Source organism: Nymphalis io, chromosome 11 (assembly GCF_905147045.1).
Source record: "Nymphalis io chromosome 11, ilAglIoxx1.1, whole genome shotgun sequence".
In the NCBI taxonomy this organism is placed as follows: Eukaryota; Metazoa; Arthropoda; class Insecta; order Lepidoptera; family Nymphalidae; genus Nymphalis; species Nymphalis io.
Window position 1 is genome coordinate 8141756 of NC_065898.1, and position 19821 is coordinate 8161576.

The following is a 19821-nucleotide window of genomic DNA, read 5'->3' on the forward strand; positions in this document are numbered from 1 at the left end:
TTATTTGTATGTAGGTATGATAATTTATTTTAAAAATAGTATTATATAAAATGAGATAAGAAATAAAATATCAAAATAATTGATATTTAATTATAATGTTAAAGATAATTTTAAAAAGAATTAAACCTGTTTTAGTTTTACTTTACGAATATTTTACGTTATTATGGATATGTATTTTTTGGCCCTGTGATGATTTAACTTTCAATATCAGATCTATAATAATTAATTTTGCCGTAGTATTAATAAGTTAATGCTGAACTGACCACTTTATCCCCCACAGAGGGTCTCATCGTACAATTACGTCAAAGCAACTTATGTTATAATAGGAATAAAAGGATAGGCAAATGATACCTGATAGTAAATGATCACCACCACCCACAGACATTGACGTCGTAAGAAATATTAACCAGTCCTGACATTGCCCATGCGCCACCAACCTAGGGAATTATGATGTTATTTCCCTTGTGCCTGTAGTCTACCGGTACCCTTCCGTACCTACCAAGACAGACTTGCTACCACATATTAATGTTCTACATTGTCTTGAATCTATTTTTTGAGCTCCAAGATTGTCTGGAAGAGATAGTTCTTTAGTTCTTCTTCTTCTTCTCCTTCTGCCTAGCGTTTTCCCGGCCTAGTAACGCCAGAGTCTGCTTTCCTGCATCTATGCCTCCACTTTGCCCGATCTAAAGCGATATTGAATATTTTCGATTTATAGAGATTTTTTTTTTCGATTCTTAACTATCATCATGGATATAGCGTTCTATAAAAAGAAAGACAATTTTGTTAAGATTATATTTTATGCTTTAATTTCAATATTCAATTCCATTATAAAAATTGTTCATAGCTTACACAGATTTAATCGATCATAAAAAAATATTTTTTTTCCATAGCATATATAACTTTCAAGCAATGTAATGATGAGAAATATTTTTATTACAAAGCAATAAATAAATAAATAATAAATATAATTAAAATTTGAAATAATTAAAATATCAGAATTCATATTGACGATGATATTCCTTATTAAGCACGTTTCTAATCTGAAAAGGAATACATAAATAGTACGAGCGGCTCGGCCGATCAATCATTTATACTAAATCGAGTGCGCTACACGCGAATTATCTGCATTAGACATGTTAATCCACTCATTTTAACTGTAATTTTATTCCGTATTTATCGGTGCATTCATTACTGGCGACCGCAAATCGGGCGCCCAAAAAGCTCGCTATTTTCCATCGGCTGATCATAGGGCTGTCACTTGTAAGATATACACTTCACCTACTGGAAGAAGTAAAAATCATCTTTATGTATCTCTAAATAAGTGATATATTGCACATTTTGTTAAATTTCACGAATTATATTCACGTTATATAAACATACAATCAGTTATTGTTAAAACATATACCATATGTTAATATAATATATATATTACTTCAGATGTATACTTAACATTCGTCATCATCATATGCGTACATTAGGTACGCATATGATGATTAAATGTTACAATCAAATTTCTTTACTAAAGATTAAAATCAAACTTACGCAAAAATACCAACTCGGTCCGCATTTACAAGTCAATATACAATATACGTATGAAAATGAGAGACACGTTTTTGTGGAGGTCGGCGACCCAACCACAGCCTTACCTATGTTGGAGATGGACATCGATGATCTATCACAATCAAAAGGATCGTTTATTTATTGCCGATCATATACATAAACTAAAAAAACAATAAACCTAAAACTCATAGATGCAATATGTATCTAGATTGTATGCGATATAAAAATATTAAACATGTTCATAATTTTAGGACCTAAACTTCCTTTTTTATTACATTATTGATTAAGTATACTATTAGTACGCCATAACATATTTTTAAAGTATTTATTAAACTTTTTTTCTAAAATTGATTTTTGAATTAAAATTCGTTGACAACCCTATCGGTTTTGCAATAGTTCGGGATGTGCAACACACGTGAGGGTGTCATTCAACAATATTTAACATACATCAACCTATTTTGAATTTGTTACTGGCTTGCCTAAATAGTGACATTGTTAATTTAATGTACATTTAAATTAGATAATTTCAATGTCTCGCTAATTTCTCGGTAAATAAAATTTTGGATGCTGAAAACCTCAAATTATATTTACCGCATTTTTTTACTTGCTTTGTGGCAAAGTAGACCGATTATTTAAAAAAAGGTAACAGGTACGGGATGGATGAAACTGCACAAGATCGGGATGGTTGGCATTCTATGGGGGGAGGCTTTCTTCCTGCAGTGGAGGGCAAATGGCTAAAAAATTTTATTTTTTTTAGTTTCTTGTTACGTTCAATAGTACCTCGTATTTATTGATAGGTTTTATGGAGAACATAATCATACCTTCAAACAAATAAAAAATATACATTAATATATATATACTTACTTTTTTTTTGGTAACTAAACCAGCTGGCTCTACATTTTTCTGCATATCGCTAGTTAAGTTACTGATACAAAATGTTATATATACAATAAAGTACATAACTAAGATCCTATCTTATATAAGCTTTAGTCTCTTTATTATTAGTTTATCGTTATTATAATAGTTTTAAATTTAAGCACTTTTTATTGAATCGTGAAATCGGGTTGAAACCCCTCTCCTTATTTTTAATGTTTGTTAGTCTGTTTTTTATCTGTTTTTCTTTTTCTAGTTTTTTTTAATGAGTTTGCCAGTTGTCATAAATATGGTAAATACCATCTATTAATAAACACAGAATGTTTTAGATATTTATGTAGGATTTATAAATGTCATCCGTTTGTGTCTTAAATAAATTAATAATAATTAATTATTGAACATATACTTTAACGTAATTTTTTACTTGGTTACAGGGAAGAGTTTTTCGTTAACAATCACAGTATCAACGACGCCACCTCAAGTAGCAACATACCAAAAAGCAATCAAAGTAACAGTTGACGGCCCAAGGGAGCCCCGATCTAAAACAAGTAAGTTTAAAAGAAACGAGATATACTATTTTAATACTTAAGCTTATTTCGAGAGCTAATCGACTATAAATACCTATATCTATCTAGGGTGCATATTATATTTTTATATATTTTAGATGTCCTCTTGACCGATGTTGGCCAAGGCGGCCAATCTCAAGAGATTAGTCAACTGCGAAGGACATATTATAATGCACAAGTGTATGCACAAACGCTCTTTATTCCCTCACTCTCAAAATCTGGTGGGACTGTAATCCGACTCTTTCGAAAATAATTTAGTCACAGGACCAACCGTTTAACGTACTTTCCGAGGTACGGGAGCGTACGCACTTCCATCTTCCATACTCCGGGCTAATACTGAGATTCTTCGACAGAAAAACCCAATAACTTTTATTTTCTCGACCTGAGGCTTGAATACAGAACCTCAGAATCTGCGGTCGTATATCAAGCCACTAGACCCACGAGGCAGTTAAATATTATTTGTAAAACGAATCCAAGCGTTGCCTCGACTATTCGCTTGTATCGCATGAAGATTATTAATTCCTAGAATAATATTTTGTTACTTACATCATCCTCAAAAGAACAATTCATGATTTCAAAAAAAAATTACACTAAATATACATACGAAATATATATATTTAGTAGTAACATATTTATTTAATTCTATTATAAAAATAAGTAGCGTAAATAGTGATTAACTAATCATTTAATTACGCAAATTATTAAACGATAATCATGCGTATTTAACATAAAACTAAATTAAACATAAATCGATGAACATGTCATTGCCCGGAGCAAAATTTGTTATTATTCGATGCCCTGTTACAAAAACCGCACGAGAGACGTAAACAATTAAAATATTTTATGGACAGTTCTATTATTATCATACATAAATTTCATACGCGATACAGTGGTTGCGGCGTTGCTATCTACGAGTAGATAACTGTTTTCTTCCCACGGGACCTGGTATGGTGATATATCGTTGGGTCATTCGGCGAAGGACACTCAGGAATTAATAATAGTATTGACGTTGTTTTTTTTTATCGAAACGATTATATTCACTTTATGTTTTTAATAGTCATTACTTCATTAAGCAGCTGTTATTAAAAAAAGCAATGTATGAATAATCGTTTGTTACATTTCCTTTTATCTTACCTAGTCTATCTACAATCAATCTCAAAAAACAATTTTCTTATAATATATATTTGTATCGTATAATATATAATATATCTAACTCTTGACTGCCTCGTTGGTCTAGTGGCTTGATGTAAGGGCGCAAACCCGGAGGTCCTGGGTTCAAAAAGTTATTGAGTTTTTCTGTCAGAAAATTCTCACTAGCATCCCGGAGTCTGGAAGATGGAAGTGTGTACACTCGGAAAGCACGTAAAGCCGTTGGTCCTCTGCCTGAACTCTTTCCGGTCGTGTCGGATTGCCGTCCCATCCGATTATCAGAGTGAGGGAAGAGAGAGTGCACCTGTGTTTGCGCACACACTTGTGCACTATAATATCCCAGTTGGCTAATCTGTCTTGAGATTGGCCGCCGTGATCGAAATCGGCCTGGAGGACATATTATTATTAATATATCTAAATTATTATATATTTTTTTCAATTTTGTGTTATGAAATAAAATAATAATAAGATGTTGATGAAAATTATAATACATGCCTTCCGCTATCGCAATCCACGCAGTCACGCGAAACTAAGGACTTGTTTAAAAGGCTCGAACTATCGAAATTGGCTGTCGGGTGAAAAAAAAGCACGTTACGCCATATGGAGTAGCAGAGCCGGCGGCAAACAATAGTGAAATTATACCAGTAATAAGCTGCACGCACGCAACGCAACTGCTCTGGATCACCTTTGTACTTACGAAAACGAATGGTCGAGACAAACTTCAAAAACATCTTACATATCCGATAATAATACACATGTTATTGAACAACTAAATGCGCATTTATCAATATAAGATATTTCATCTTAAGGTTTACTAATTATGGATCGACAAAATCTTAAAATTAAAAGAGTTTTGAGCTTAGCCAAAAAAAAACAATTACGGAACGATTTCTTAATGGATAAAAAATCGGCCATATTTGATTTCAGATGACGTCATATATTTTGTGACATACTGTTAAAAAATCATTCTGATCTAATTAAGAAGCATAAAATAAGCGTTTCATTAAAAAAAAACAAAGTCAGCTGAGTTATATCGGAACACCAATGTGCGCTAATACAAATCTATAAAAGCACTTTTTATCAGTTAAAGATCAGCAGAAAAAAGTTTATACATGCGTTACTTTCCTTTGAATCAAATGAGTCGGTTAACAATAACCGACAATCGTCTCTTAAGACGATTGTCGGTTATTGTTAACGGTTACGGCTGAAGAAAGCGGCTGCTTACAGCCGCTTTCTTCAGCCGTAGCTAGGTCAAATCGAATTCGTAAAATTATATTAGTTATTAACTTATTTATTAATTTAACTTCTTTGTTTTAAATATATATTTAACATATCGTCATACATGATTTGTCAGGATATTCAGGTCGTACATGATTTGTTAAATCATCAATATTTATTAATTCTTTGTAATCGTTTTTACGCCGCAGGCATGTCAGTTTTCAATGATTAGTACAAAAAAATGCAGTGGCCAGGCGTCAAATCCGTTTAGAAACTAATGAATTAACATATAAATGTGCTTAATAATCTGGGAAAACATGAGAAATCTCTAGGACGAAGAAAAAACCAAGTACTTAATTGCAGAATTACATGTTGGAAATACCAAATACCTTCAATAATCATTTTAGGTTATATTTTTATATTGACAAGTCAAGTTACCGTCCGAACATTACCGGCCTTGACTGATATGAGCGTAAAGTGGATTTAACATATTTTTTGTATCTAAAAATAATATGTTCATTGAATGTTATAACGATTTTATGTCTATGAATAAAAAAAAAAATAAGTTAAAATATTATATGCTCGTGATTTTGTTGATTTGAACTAACTTTATAAAGTTTTTTGACTATTTCTTGATCTTGCAATCATACAATAATAGGTAAAACTACATAATAAGCTACTTATTATTATACTACGTTTATTTAATGCGTATGTATTAGTTACATCACATTATGAGCACAAATAGAGAATGATATAATAACCTTTACCGATTTTCAAAACTTTTGAACTTGTGTGTGTAATATGTATACCATTGTTGGTAATCGATTTTTTTATTTTATCACTTCATCTTAATGACCTATATAAGATATAATCTGTACGCTAGTATCCAATTTTTTACAAAGTATATAAACTAAATTACACCTTGAACATATTTAATAATTTCAATCAAATCACACAAATACCTAAAAAAATGTTTTTTTTAAAAACATATTTATTATTAGCTTGCAAATTCATAATCTTTGTAAAATATAAAAACTCATGGATTTATAAAATAATTCAAATACAATCAAGGTCAATTATGACTTTTATTCTGTCAAAGACAACTACAGTAGACAAAGTCACCCTCGCTTGCATTAAATACTCAACATCGTGCACATGATTAAACAGGAAAAGGAAAATCCTGCTCACAGAACTGATATCCGAAACAAAGAGTTGAGAACAAAAGAGGTACTTAGCGTATAAGCCTCAAACTCCGCTGGACAAGAAAGGAAGACCTCGCACAAGGGACTTAAAAGTTTGCGTTAATAGACTTAATTTGTAGATGCCCCGATGTAAGCGGCTTCAGACTGACCCTCTTTTATTGTGATGTCCTTTCGTCTAGTATACTATACAGTGTGTTACTATATAGCTATGGTTAATATTGGCGGAATTAAATTAATAATTACCTTCCTTAAAACTTTAGGTGACCATTTCTTTGCTATATATAATTAATACTTATCCAATTATTTCTTTCTTTTATCCTCCAATAATAAATAGTTATAGGTTACCGTCTTTGTATCCTACTGCTTTCTGTCATATTGATTAAATTATTGCCGCAAAAATAAAAATATTTGAGGTGATCAAATTAAAATTCTGAAAATTAAAACGTATAAAAAACTATCGAGTAAAATAATTGTAAAGACACACAGAAAATCACCAATAGCCACCAAAGAAAATCACTTTTTGTCTAATAATATAATTAGACCCACATTTGTTTGAGTCGATTTCACAGCTTAATTGCGGCGTATTTCGTTACATTGTGTAAACTCATAAACTAATTATGTGCACATTTTTTTAATCTACGGGTATCGATATAATTATGTCGGTGCCTTTCAAATGGCGGCGCTAGGGATTTCGGCGTGCAACCTGTCATTTTTTGGTTTAGAAAAAACAACTTTTGTTCCTAATAAGGTGACTGACACATGGCTATTTATTTCGAACCCAGGAAATGTAATTTTAACTTTTTTTTGCGTTCGGAAGTTGATTTTTGTTGTATTGTGAGACCAATATTTTACATTTAGTGTTAAAGAAAAAATTGAAGAAATAAGAAATCTCATTTTTCTAACCCTTTTTTATAATTATGATAACAGTATAACACTCAATATTATTCTCTGTTTATGTAGAAAAAAATATACATAATAAAATATATATACAAATATGTATAGCAATAAAAATTACTAGGTAAATATGTCTATAAAATAAGTATTTTTACTAGCACTTACAATTTCCTATTTCATTGAAAATGTTAGTTATTTTAGGTACAAATGCATCGACTCATCAAATCCGGACGATCGGTTTCCAACGACCCTTCATCTCCGGATCATCCATCGCTCTCCGCGAGATGGAATACAAATCGTCTACAAGATCGCTGCGGTCACTATCACACGAGGAGCGAGAGTACAAAACCAATGCCAACTTGCCAACTGAAGGTAGGATTTTAATGAATATTTTAAAACTTACTTGTTATTGAGTTCAAGTTTCGACTTGTGATATTCGTTTAAATTTTAAATATAAAAGATAGTTTACATGTTAGGTCAAGATATTTATAATCTCTAGTAGATTATGTGTTCTGCGGTGTACCCCGCGTGAATTTCATTTTGTGACTACATTTTGTGAGTACATGTACATACTGAAATTTTATATTGCTGCCCTATATTGCTGCATAAAATAGTTTCCTAATGATAACCAAATTATTAATATAAGTTTATCGATTATAAACAAACAAATCTTTACTCTTTATAATATTCTATCTCATAATTATATATTATCTATAATCTACAACACGAAGTTTAGGTATATTTCTACCTTCGTCGATATATTCAATTAATTAGCAATATTTAGTTTATTATTGTACTACGAAAAGTTTTGTCAGTAAATATATATTTTTAGCAATGATAAATTGTTTTTGCAAATACCCAAATTAGATCAAAATATACTTAGTACGTACATCCACACTACGAACAGGTCGAAATGCACATTCGGTAGGTAAGCAACACACAATCAATAGGCTTGACTCTTTTAACTAATTATAATATATATTCCTATAATTCAGATATTTATTAAGAACAAATAACACAAATAAAATGAATAACAATAATCATACAATCACAAAATAACAAAATTGAAAAAAATGAACTTAAAACAATTCAGTTGTCCAAAAAGCTACTACAATATTTTCTTAGTAAAACTATCGTTATACTAAAACTAATTTCAACGTAATTATTTCCTAAATAACTATGCAAGTGTCCCGAGCCGCTAAATGTATTAACATCAGCGCTTATTGCATTCACAATCACAACCCTAAATGTCTGCCGCCTTATTTACCGAGCGACGAGCAGAGGACGAACTATAATCTTCTAGACCTGACAACGAAAAATTCACTTAAAGTGGATGTTCTATTTGCGTTTTCTTAATTATTTTGAATTAAATTATATATTAATATATTGCAATTATAATAAACAAAGCTACCCATCCTAATAATTTTATAAAATAATCATTATGATTCTAAGCTATCTTAATGCTAATACATGTTATTTGCGTCTCTTTTTCTTATTCTTTGTTTTGAATACTTTAACTCCAAATGTACAAATTCAATAAAACTAAAAATAGTAATAAGTTTTGTCGTCATTAAAATCGGTTTTTATTTTCTCTTATTTTATTAAAGAAAAAATAGTTACGGTTATTTAAGTTTATATAAAATATTTATTTTCTCAACCATTTAAAAGATATTAATCTCATTTTATTGACACATTTATCGTGTATCGGTTTTTTCAACACTATTCGTTTGGAAATATCCTTGGTCGACAACTTTCTCTCTAAATTAGTTTAAGTATATATAGTAATCTTTTTAACAACAGTATACGGCTGGCTATGTCGAACTACAATATCAATACCGAAACTTGATACAATGTATCGCTTTCACATAAAAGTCGCTTATACAAATGAATAGTTTTAAAGTGCGCTACATTTGTATAACGAAAAATCATCTCAATTCCTTTTAATCCTTCATAAATATTTAATTCTAAATGTTTTAAGTTTGCCGTTTAAAACTTTATTGATTTGATTTTAGAAAAACGTATATTCGTAAACTTTTTATTCTTACATATAATAATGAATACAAATAATGATAGTTATTTCAAACAAATAGATACTAACTATAAAATAAGATACTTGAGTTTATATATGCGTAATTTGTATTCATAATTCATCTCGTGTCCGGTGGTGAAAAAAAACATCGTGAGGAAAATTCTACCATATATTAATTCAGCAACTCGCATTGGAGCAGCATGGTGGAATACTTTTTAAATGATCTCCTTAAGAGCAGAGAAGGCCATTGCCCAGCTCAATGAAATGTATATATTTTTTTATGAAACAGAGTTACCAATGATTTTCGTGTGTGTCTCGTGTGGTTTTCACAAAAAAATTTAGTTTGTACATTATAATTTTTTTTTATATTAACAAATATAGTTGATATAAGTACCACACGATTATGTTATATAATTTGTATTGATAAAATATAAAAGTTAAACTATTAATTACTTTATACTCTTCATTTTCTTGTCGAGTCTATTTATTCTTAAGTCTCGTTTATATTCTCTGGGGCGTTTACAAGGCAATCCCAGGAGCAGCTTTCATCAGCACGCGGCAATCTGCGCGCGCGCAACTAATGACGGCCATTACGCAGCACATTATTAGCCTCTCCGGTTCATGTCAACTGGTGTTTTTTGATTAGGCAATTTGTATTAGTATAGGAAAATATTTTTATTTTGACATTTTTTTTAATGTATATTAATTTGGTTCCGTATAACAAAACAATAATAACACCAAAACACGAAACCCTATTTAAACATTAAAGCCATATATATTGTATACCTTATTGGTAATACAAACTCATTATTATTATAACTAAGTATGACAAACAAATTGTTATGTTAATATATATTTTTAAATACATATAAAAATATAATCACAAAAACTGAGTGAATATTACGTGTATCATAAATTTTTATATTGATACAAAATTGATCGAATACGGTCACATAGTTCATACGGCAAAGTAATTCAAACTAGCCTACTACAATTTAAAAAGTTATTATCTATAATTCAAGGTTATTCCAGTAGCTAGTTCAGTTTCTTGGCAATAACACGCATTTATAATGATCTATTTCCTACCAATATACCCAATAACAAATGATTGCTATAATATTTAAGCTGTAATATTTCAATTCAAAATCGTCATATGTGATTTTTATAGCGCAATATAGATAAACCTTATTAAACTCGACCTAATAAAGTTATTACGCATTAACAATAATATATAATATTTAATTATACGTAAAGTCAAAATGGTGGACATTTGGGGACAAATATTATAATTATTAAATTTAAATATAAAAAATTACGCTAAAAATCAGGACAAAATTATTGATATTGCATAATATTCAGCTGAAAAGAATAATTTATTAAACTAAAAGATAAAAAAGAATTTTATCTAGCCCATAAAAGTACATTTTATCGTTTACTGCTTAATCTCATCTCCCACTAATACAGTAGTCAGAAGAATCGATACGTGCGTATTATATTCCAATGATCAAGTCGGGGTCTGCAATCGGAACGGGCCAATTACAAGCTGATGGAACACCTTGCTGTGTCCAGCGTAATCGGCGCCGATGTACGACCAGATAAACAATCGTAATATCGTACCAATCATAATAACTATGGAACTAGAATGTTATGTTTGCTGCTATGAATTTGGATTCACTATATTTATAATGATAATCATTTCTTTATTAAAGGTTTACATAAGACAAATACAAAATAATATAATTATAAACACTAAACAAAAGTCAAATAAGTCCGGGTACCGGGTCTATTTTTTATTTATGAATCCGTACATGTCTCTTAGAGTGATCAATATTTATTTATAGGATTTTAATTATGTGGAAGAATCGATTCTTAATAATAATTGAAACAATAAAATTTCCATTTTTTTTAATTAAAACAAATTTTCATCTCTATAGTCTTTTTTTCTCACGGAAATATTTTACATTTTATAAATCGCCTGATCTTGTGTACATCAAGTCAATGCCCTCGGGATGGCCAACCAGAGAAAATAATAACAATAACTCCAAACGCGATCCAGAGAAAAAACAGACGCCGGCACAATGTCATTACGGCAGCGTAACATCGCTCACAGAACTAGGAAACCATTAGACGTGCATAGATTTATTCTTGTTTTAATATTTTAAAACAAAGGTACATATCGTTGTAGTGAAACAGGAAAAATAATATTTGAATAAAATAAAATTATATGTATTGTAAATTTAAAAAACAAATTATACCAAACAATTTCACATTTGAGTTTTCATAATTATTACTATTAACATTGCAGTATTTATCTAAATATTTTATATTAAGCCTATTGTAAAAATACTTTAAAATAAATCTTATTCGCTTACAACATGGCATCACGTATGCTCGAACATGAAACCAATTTAAGGAAAGTTATTATATAATAATTATTTATATATTAATACCTACGGAAGTCGTTACCAGTAGGCAATATCGAAAATTATTTAAGCATTTATTCCAATAGCAATTTCACGCATAATATAAATAAATAAAATATTAAAAGAAAGTCTATTTTGGAAACATTCAATTCAGTGAGCAAAGTAAAATTACATCGCACCTCATTTCCGGTACAATATTTTCGATTTGATTGATCAATTTCGATGATCAATATCTCGGGTGCTATGATTGACTACCGAGCGGCTGCGTACCAAAGATCGTTACAATGCGTTTGTTTCGTCTATTTCATACTACAACACTCGCTAAGTGCAGATGGTTAGACCATTTTGTTGAAAAAAACCGAACCGACCGAGCTTTGTATTACAGAACGTTGAACAATCGAATACCGATGGTAACGTCGCCTGCGCGTATTTCTGCGGTTACACTTACTCAAATAAAGTCAATCTTGGTGCGAGCGAGGGTCCGTGTGAAAATTTGATAACGAAACTATAGATCGATGGGGCTGCAGAAATCGAGGGGCAATAGCTGCGGTTTCAATCCGTGTGCTACTGTGGGATGTAATGGCGGGCGTGGGCACGAATTAGCCTTCGCCCGGCGCTGTAGCACGCGCCCAACTACATCACATTCGTATCATTGAATCTATCAGCTCGTGCCGAATACACTTACTCTTCTCTTTTATTTTATTATTTTCTTTAACATTAAGCGAAATAAAGATAAAAATAATTATAACATAGTTTCATGAATATTTGTATGAAGAAAATATTAGTTGTAATCTAAGCTTACTTTTTTCTTGGTTCGTTTTCAAAACATTAATATTTTTTTAATTATATAGCATCATACAATTATGCATGAAACTATGTTATTTTTATCTTAATTTCGCTTAATGTTAAAGAAAATTATTAAATAAAAGAGAAGACAGCCTGAAGACGCATCTTAGGAGCATTAAAACTATTAAAATGCACGCTGGGCGGGGCGCTGCGGGCAACATTAACTTCTCTAGCCACAAACCACAGCTCCTGGACAAACTGGACAGACGGACGTACATTATCTTTTGCGTACATCACTTTTATAATTTGACATTTAACTGAAAGAAAATAAATAAACCATATTAGCTTCATCAACAAAGATATATTATGAAATATATGATGTGTCAAATGTCAGAGAGACGTTTGTGAACAAGTGGATATTTTTAATTAACATTTATGTTTTATTAATTTTTTATTATCACTTTACCCGCGTCTTATGTAGAATGGACTTAACGTCTACACTCTCATTAAAATCAATCCTCTGACGCTATAGAGCTAGCTTGCAAAATATTAAAAAAGAATCCGTTGCTTGATAAATAGTTATCTACATAAGCTTATTAAAATAAAGAAATGTAAAATTTCACACTACAAATTTTAAATATTTTATAAATTTTAAAGTGATTTCTATTTTCGTACTCATTACGACAGGAAAACTGTCTCGCCATGTTAACAGTCCTTAGTATATTATTCAGTTTATTAAGCCTTTCCCCCAACTCGTTACAATCGGCCACTATTTTCCGTCGCCATCTTTCCGCACTTGCAATAAATTTGTAAATACGCGGTCAAATGAACCAACCGCAAAACTTCGAGAGGAAAACGATCTTCTTAGTTTAGCAGAGTAGCCACCACGTCACAGATAATTGACAAAGAGTATTTTATTTTTGCACAGAATGGATAAAAATAATTATTAAGTAAATATTGTCTACACTTATAAAATCGTTTATCCTGACTGACTGTTATGGCAAGAAAATCAGGCAAAACTACTTCTGGTATAGAAAGTTGAAATTTGGAATATATGATTGTTTTGGTTACGGTATGCTAGCGCAAAAAGATTAAAAAAAAAATAACTTTAAGGGAGGACAATGGTAGGACCCTTACGAAGTCAGAATGGCCAGCTAATAATTTATAATAATGTAATAAAAAAGTAGCGACAATTTTTTTTTAACCATAAATGTTTAATATTTACTAGAAGATCATAGCCAGCTCGTGTCTTGATACTTTATAGAAGTCTGAAACCGCAGAGCGAACTATTTGAGTCCACATATCACTTCACAGCATAGCTTTCGTTATTCCAACTAGCTCAGCCAATTAAAGCCTAGAATGCTAACTATTTTTTCTTCGTTACTTTTTCTTGTTATTTATATAAAGTTGGTTTAAATATATTATGTAATTTTAAGAATTTGTATTAGATCTTTGTACTATACCACCAATTTCACAATTGATTGAGCTATGTAACATTATTATAACCCTTTTAACATCAGAGCCGCGGTAAATTCAAGAGGATGAAGCCACAAGAAAGGCCCAGTCGCATATAAAAAAATATTACTTATAAAACCAACTTGACTTTACAAAAATATTGACTTAAAAGGCTTCCATTCCATACACCTATTTCTTCAACATACAATTTTTACTAATCTTAGCTATGTATTTATTTATACGATTGCCTCCATGTATCTCAATGGTAATATTAAAGTAGTGTACTCCATCTTCGAGGGCCGAGGTTGAAGCTCAGCGTAATGTCTCGCATTTGCGGTCGCTGCCGGCAGGATACGAGCGTGTAGCGTAATGAGCAACACATAACGAAACCTTACAAATAATGCAACCCACGAAAAAAACTCACCGAATCACGTACACCTATCCTTCAAAGGAAAAAGCGTATCAGATAGCACCGTGTAAACTCTTTTCTCTTTCAACCGTGAACGAGTGAGCGAGATGCAAATTTCATAATCGCCATCGACATTGTCTGATACAATTTTGAGGTGTTCATCGTACTCAATACAATCAATTATTGTTCTACGTGTTGCTCGGCTACCTTCTGTCGGTACTGTGTTTATAAAAAAAGAATCATTAAAATTATTCGCCCCAATTTGTCTTCCAAACCGAAACGCAACAAATAACCGAGTAAATGCATACCTACGAAACAGTTGATTCATGAAGAGGTCGTAAAAAGACATTGAAAGCTTAGTCCTAAATAGGTGCACTGGTGTTTGGTGATGCAACACTAATTTGATTATCCTTGCGAAAGAGCATGAGCGCTGGTCTGCACAGAAATGTTGATGAGAAGCTCGTTCGTGGCCATGGAGTCACTGTACATTTTCTACTGGTATTTCGCCACAATCTTTTTAATTACTTTTTAAGTAATCTATTTACATACAACTAATTTACTTATAAATGTTATTTAGGGGTTATTTATTAATTTAACAATGCTGTGTTCTTCTTTTGAGTGTGAAATTAAACAATAAAACAGTGTTTTACTAAACATCCGCTAAACAATGCATATACATATAAGTAAGGCCTCACCGGCCTTGTTTTTTTTAACTTGATTTCTATTTTACAACTAACCAAAATTATTCAAATAAACAAGAAGGTACGTATAATTTCTTATTATGTATGTACCTAAAATTCATCTAAAATATACCAACGAATTACCACTATATAATATTATTATAGATACTTTAGTTTGTTAAAGAACAGCATCATTACTGGTAGGTATGTATATGCTGACTGCCGAGATGTGATAGGTAACGCTAGCCCGCGGGTCTCGTGTTCAGGGTATAGTGTTACGCGAGCGACCGGCTGTATCAACGGTCGTCAATCGGCCAGATCCATTCCCTGTAACAATACCTTCGGTGTGGTTATAACACGAGCGAGTATATAAAAGCCAGCGGTAGCGGAAGCGATTAAATGCTAATTTATATTTATTCGTAGTGTTAATTGATCCATCTTAGGTAATTTATTTGGTGTAGATAAGCTTGTATCTACATTTAATTGTAATTGGAAAATAATTGTTTAGCATTAGAATTCATTTTGTTAAAATTAGCCATTCTAATTGACATTTGGTTTATTATTGACTATCCAATAACTCAAAATTACTGCTTTTGTACTTAATTTAAATAAGCTTATTTATGTAATTTCATCGTTTAGAAATTTTAATGACTACATTAAAATAAATAATAAAAAATATATGATATACTACATAATATTACTACTATACTATACTACACTATATAATGTATAATAATTAAAAATATACGAATAATTGAAAATATATGAAAAATCAATCCTAACTTCATCTAAACAATGCTGCTTAGAAATAAAAAGATGCAAATATATCAAACCACGAAACACAATCATATTAATAGAAAGACACATCGAAGGCATAAACAACACATCCCTGTAGAATGCTTAGTTTAAAGGAAAAAAACTTCGGCGAATATATTTCCGTCACAAACATGTTTCTTGGCCGCTCTACAACTTACATTACCCGCAGTGAACGCGTCTTAGAACTGGACGCAATGAACCGCGCAATTTTACCGTTTGTACTTTGTAAAGCCTTACTTATGTATTTACTCGATCATTAGCCATGACATCTGTCATTATACGCTAATTAATATTGGATCAATGCAGCTGAACTCTGTAATACTTACTACGATCACAATAGATTGTAATATATCGATAGTACGTTGAATAATACCAAATGTTACGTATTATTGTTTATGTAAAAAACTAATTTAATAATTACTAATTTGTTAATATTCAATTCCAATCATATATTTCTCTACATAAGTAGGCAAACACAAAAGAGTTTAGTATAGAGTATGTTTCTCCAGTGTATGTCTGATTTTCTTTTTTTTGGTTTGGTAACTATGACTGACCTTTATTTTATTGATAACATCTGATCAAAATATTGATCCTATGAAATAACAAAGCAGATGCATGTTTCGTCTCTTATAATAGGCATGTAACTGGATTAAATGTTGTTTAATTTTAAAACTAATTTATAACAATATCATATTTTAATTTTAAAATCATTTTCTCATGGATTATCTAAAAAAGCTAAGGATTATTCTGATTGGGCATTTTAAAATAAAAATCGAGCCTTCATCGAGGGCCGTCAAGCACAGGATGTATCGAATTACGCCGCGTTACGATGTAAATGATCAGTAACAAAAACTTAACAAAACAACGAGTGAATCTCGGCGGGCGAGGGGTGAGAAATATTCTTATGGGAGTTTCATGTGATTTATAAAGCTTCAGGGAAGTATGCGCGGCTATTGGTATTGCTCTTTTGTTTTTACTTATAATGTATCATATCACTGACGTACAAAAATATCATGAGATATTAATATGTGGGGAACTGACTCCAGACAACATTTCTAGAAATTGTATTACAATTTAAATTTAGAAGACGTATAAGTAAAAAAACCCAGTAATAATATTAATAGTAAAAATACATAGTTCCCTTGATTGACTTCACTTGATTATAAAATCGTAGCGTGGGTTGAGCGCAAGGACGATATAACCTAAAATGGCGCTCTCGTTCTACGCAATAACCGAGTAATTTTTCTACGAACTTATTTATCTGATTTGTAATTCGTATAATTTATTTACCTTGAGTATCTCAGTTAGTGAGTAACTATTTAATTCTACGTTTATCTAAGTATAAGAAGGTTATATATGTGTTATATCTTAATTAATACAAATAGAGGGACAGTTGTGTTAATAATTTGACTAATTATTTAAAGAATACAGAAAATAATAAATTATTTTATCTTATAACACTTTTAGATAGTTATGTAATATTACCGAAGAATGTTTCTTATTAGACAGTATTTTCCAAGTTTGTAAGCGTTATGTTGGCTTTTGTGCAAGTAATATGATTGAGATTGAGATTATATATGCAAAATAAATAATGCAATTTAATTATTATAATTCTATATATAGTTTGTTTACAGTCAAGGAGATTTTAACGATATTTGCTTTATTGTTTTAAACATTATGATAATATAGCCAAGCAGAATAATAAAAAAATTATAGCTGTCACAGATCGCCAGGTAAATATGGTAATTAAAATAATTTATAATTATTAAATTAAAATCGAAGAAGTCGAGATGGCCCAGTGGTGGGAACGCGTGAATCTTAACCGATGAACGTGGGTTCAAACCCGGGCAAGCACCTCTGAATTTTCATGTGCTTAATTTCTGTTTATAATTCATCTCGTGCTTTTCGGTGAAGGAAAACATCGTGAGGAAACCTGCATGTGTCTAATTTCATCGAAATTCTGCCACATGTGTATTCCACCAACCCGCATTGGAGCAGCGTGGTGGAATAAGCTCCAAACCTTCTCCTCAAATAGGGAGAGGAGGCCTTAGCCCAGCAGTGGGACATTTACAGGCTGTTACTTTACTTTTACTTTACTTTAAATTAAAATCATTAAATTTATATAGTATGACTACATAGTATGTGAAATATATAGTATCATGCCACGTATATGAGAGAGTAGAGTGCGATGGCGGAGAGGGGGAATGATGGCATAACAGAATATCATACCGTTTGCCGTCACGGCATACGAGCCATTTTTACTTTTTATTTAGATGTTACCCATCAAAAAAATTTAAGTTTTCATTTTGTTACCTTGCATTAAATTTGCATATAATTTTGTAAGTCATATATCAAAGGTAATTTAGGTCAATATTAGTAATTTACCACAAAGTTTGCATGTAATGTATGTAACAAGAACTGATCAAAGGAAGCTAATTACCGCCGCCCTAATCAACGCCCTTGATTGCTTCATGTGTTTGCGTTCGACGCGACGCGCCTGACGACCTATTGTAATTTTGCTCATAAATAACTATTTGACAACTAAACAACAATGCTTCAACGAAACACCAGTTTGAAAATTCGATCGTACGTTATACGTGGCATACGCACTGGATCTAGATAACATGTTTGTTACTAACTATTATATTTATATTTAACAATATATAATATGACGCTGAAATTCAGATTATTTCTGAAAATCGTTTTCCGGGTGTTTTTAAACATTTTCAAAACTACATCTCGCGATAATCCTCAGAATGGTTTTGCTATCAGCTAATAACTTATTATCCTTTCTTATTTTTACAAAATGTAGCAGCGTAGGACTTTAATTTACTGAACTGAATCGATTTGTATTGACCTTAACTTTAATCGTTATCAATATGAAGTATGAGGAAATCGTATACCGAAATGCTCGCCAGTTGCTTAGCCATATCGTTCTTTATAATTATTTTAGTTACTTTTAATAATTAAATATACATTTGATATTGAAAATATTTGATAACTATTACTAACTATTTAAACAAATAATTTCCACCGAGCTAAATCCTAACTATATCATAATAATAAAAAAGACCGCCTAACATTATACAAATATAAATTTGAAGTTTTTTAAACATAATATAAAGATTGTGGCAGTAGTTTCATACTATAACTATACTTTGATCAGCAAGGTTGAAAATATTAATTTTTCATAACGAAATGTTTCCGAAAGTATCGTATTATTTATAATGAATTTCATTTAATCGTTTCCATTCGGTGCAATTTCGTTAAACAGCTCCGTTGGATGTTTTGACAGTTCCACGCGTTGAGGGTGTTAATGTGACATTACCTACAGGGTGGGGTCCGAGGGGAGGCGGTAATTATCCCACGTCAGCGGCAGGCCTAGGCTCCCTGTCCGTGCCTATGACTGTATGTTAACAGCTAGCTGCTTTCATAACTACCAAGCACCAACTGAAGTAATTATCACCACGACATGATTTCATATTCTATAAAAAATACCAGGACATTTCGAACGATCACTTTTAATGAATACGGAAAACAATGGTATTGTAACATGATAATAATATCCAATCGGCAGCACAAATTAATTAGCAACATATATAAAACATAATTTGCCAATATTGCGGGTAGATACACATTATATAATGTAGGTACACAAAGAGCCGCGGTTTTTCTCTATCACGAACTACATTATTTTACATGACGTTTTATCGGGAACCGCAACCCGAATGCGCCGAACGCTTTTATTTAGACACCTAATT

The 19821-nt window shown here is 31.3% G+C and overlaps 1 protein-coding gene across 2 annotated transcripts in view; it reads left to right on the top strand.

Annotated features, from left to right (window-relative positions):
• Nucleotides 1-19821, top strand: part of LOC126771940 (protein lozenge-like) — a 45885-nt gene that overhangs the window by 19142 nt on the left and 6922 nt on the right. The window contains exons 3-4 of one of the 2 annotated variants that reach the window (XM_050492117.1): nucleotides 2868-2981; nucleotides 7655-7834. In XM_050492117.1, coding sequence (XP_050348074.1) covers nucleotides 2868-2981; nucleotides 7655-7834 — 294 coding nt within the window. The remainder of the gene's footprint in view (nucleotides 1-2867; nucleotides 2982-7654; nucleotides 7835-19821) is intronic. The other variant, XM_050492118.1, reaches the window with a different exon arrangement.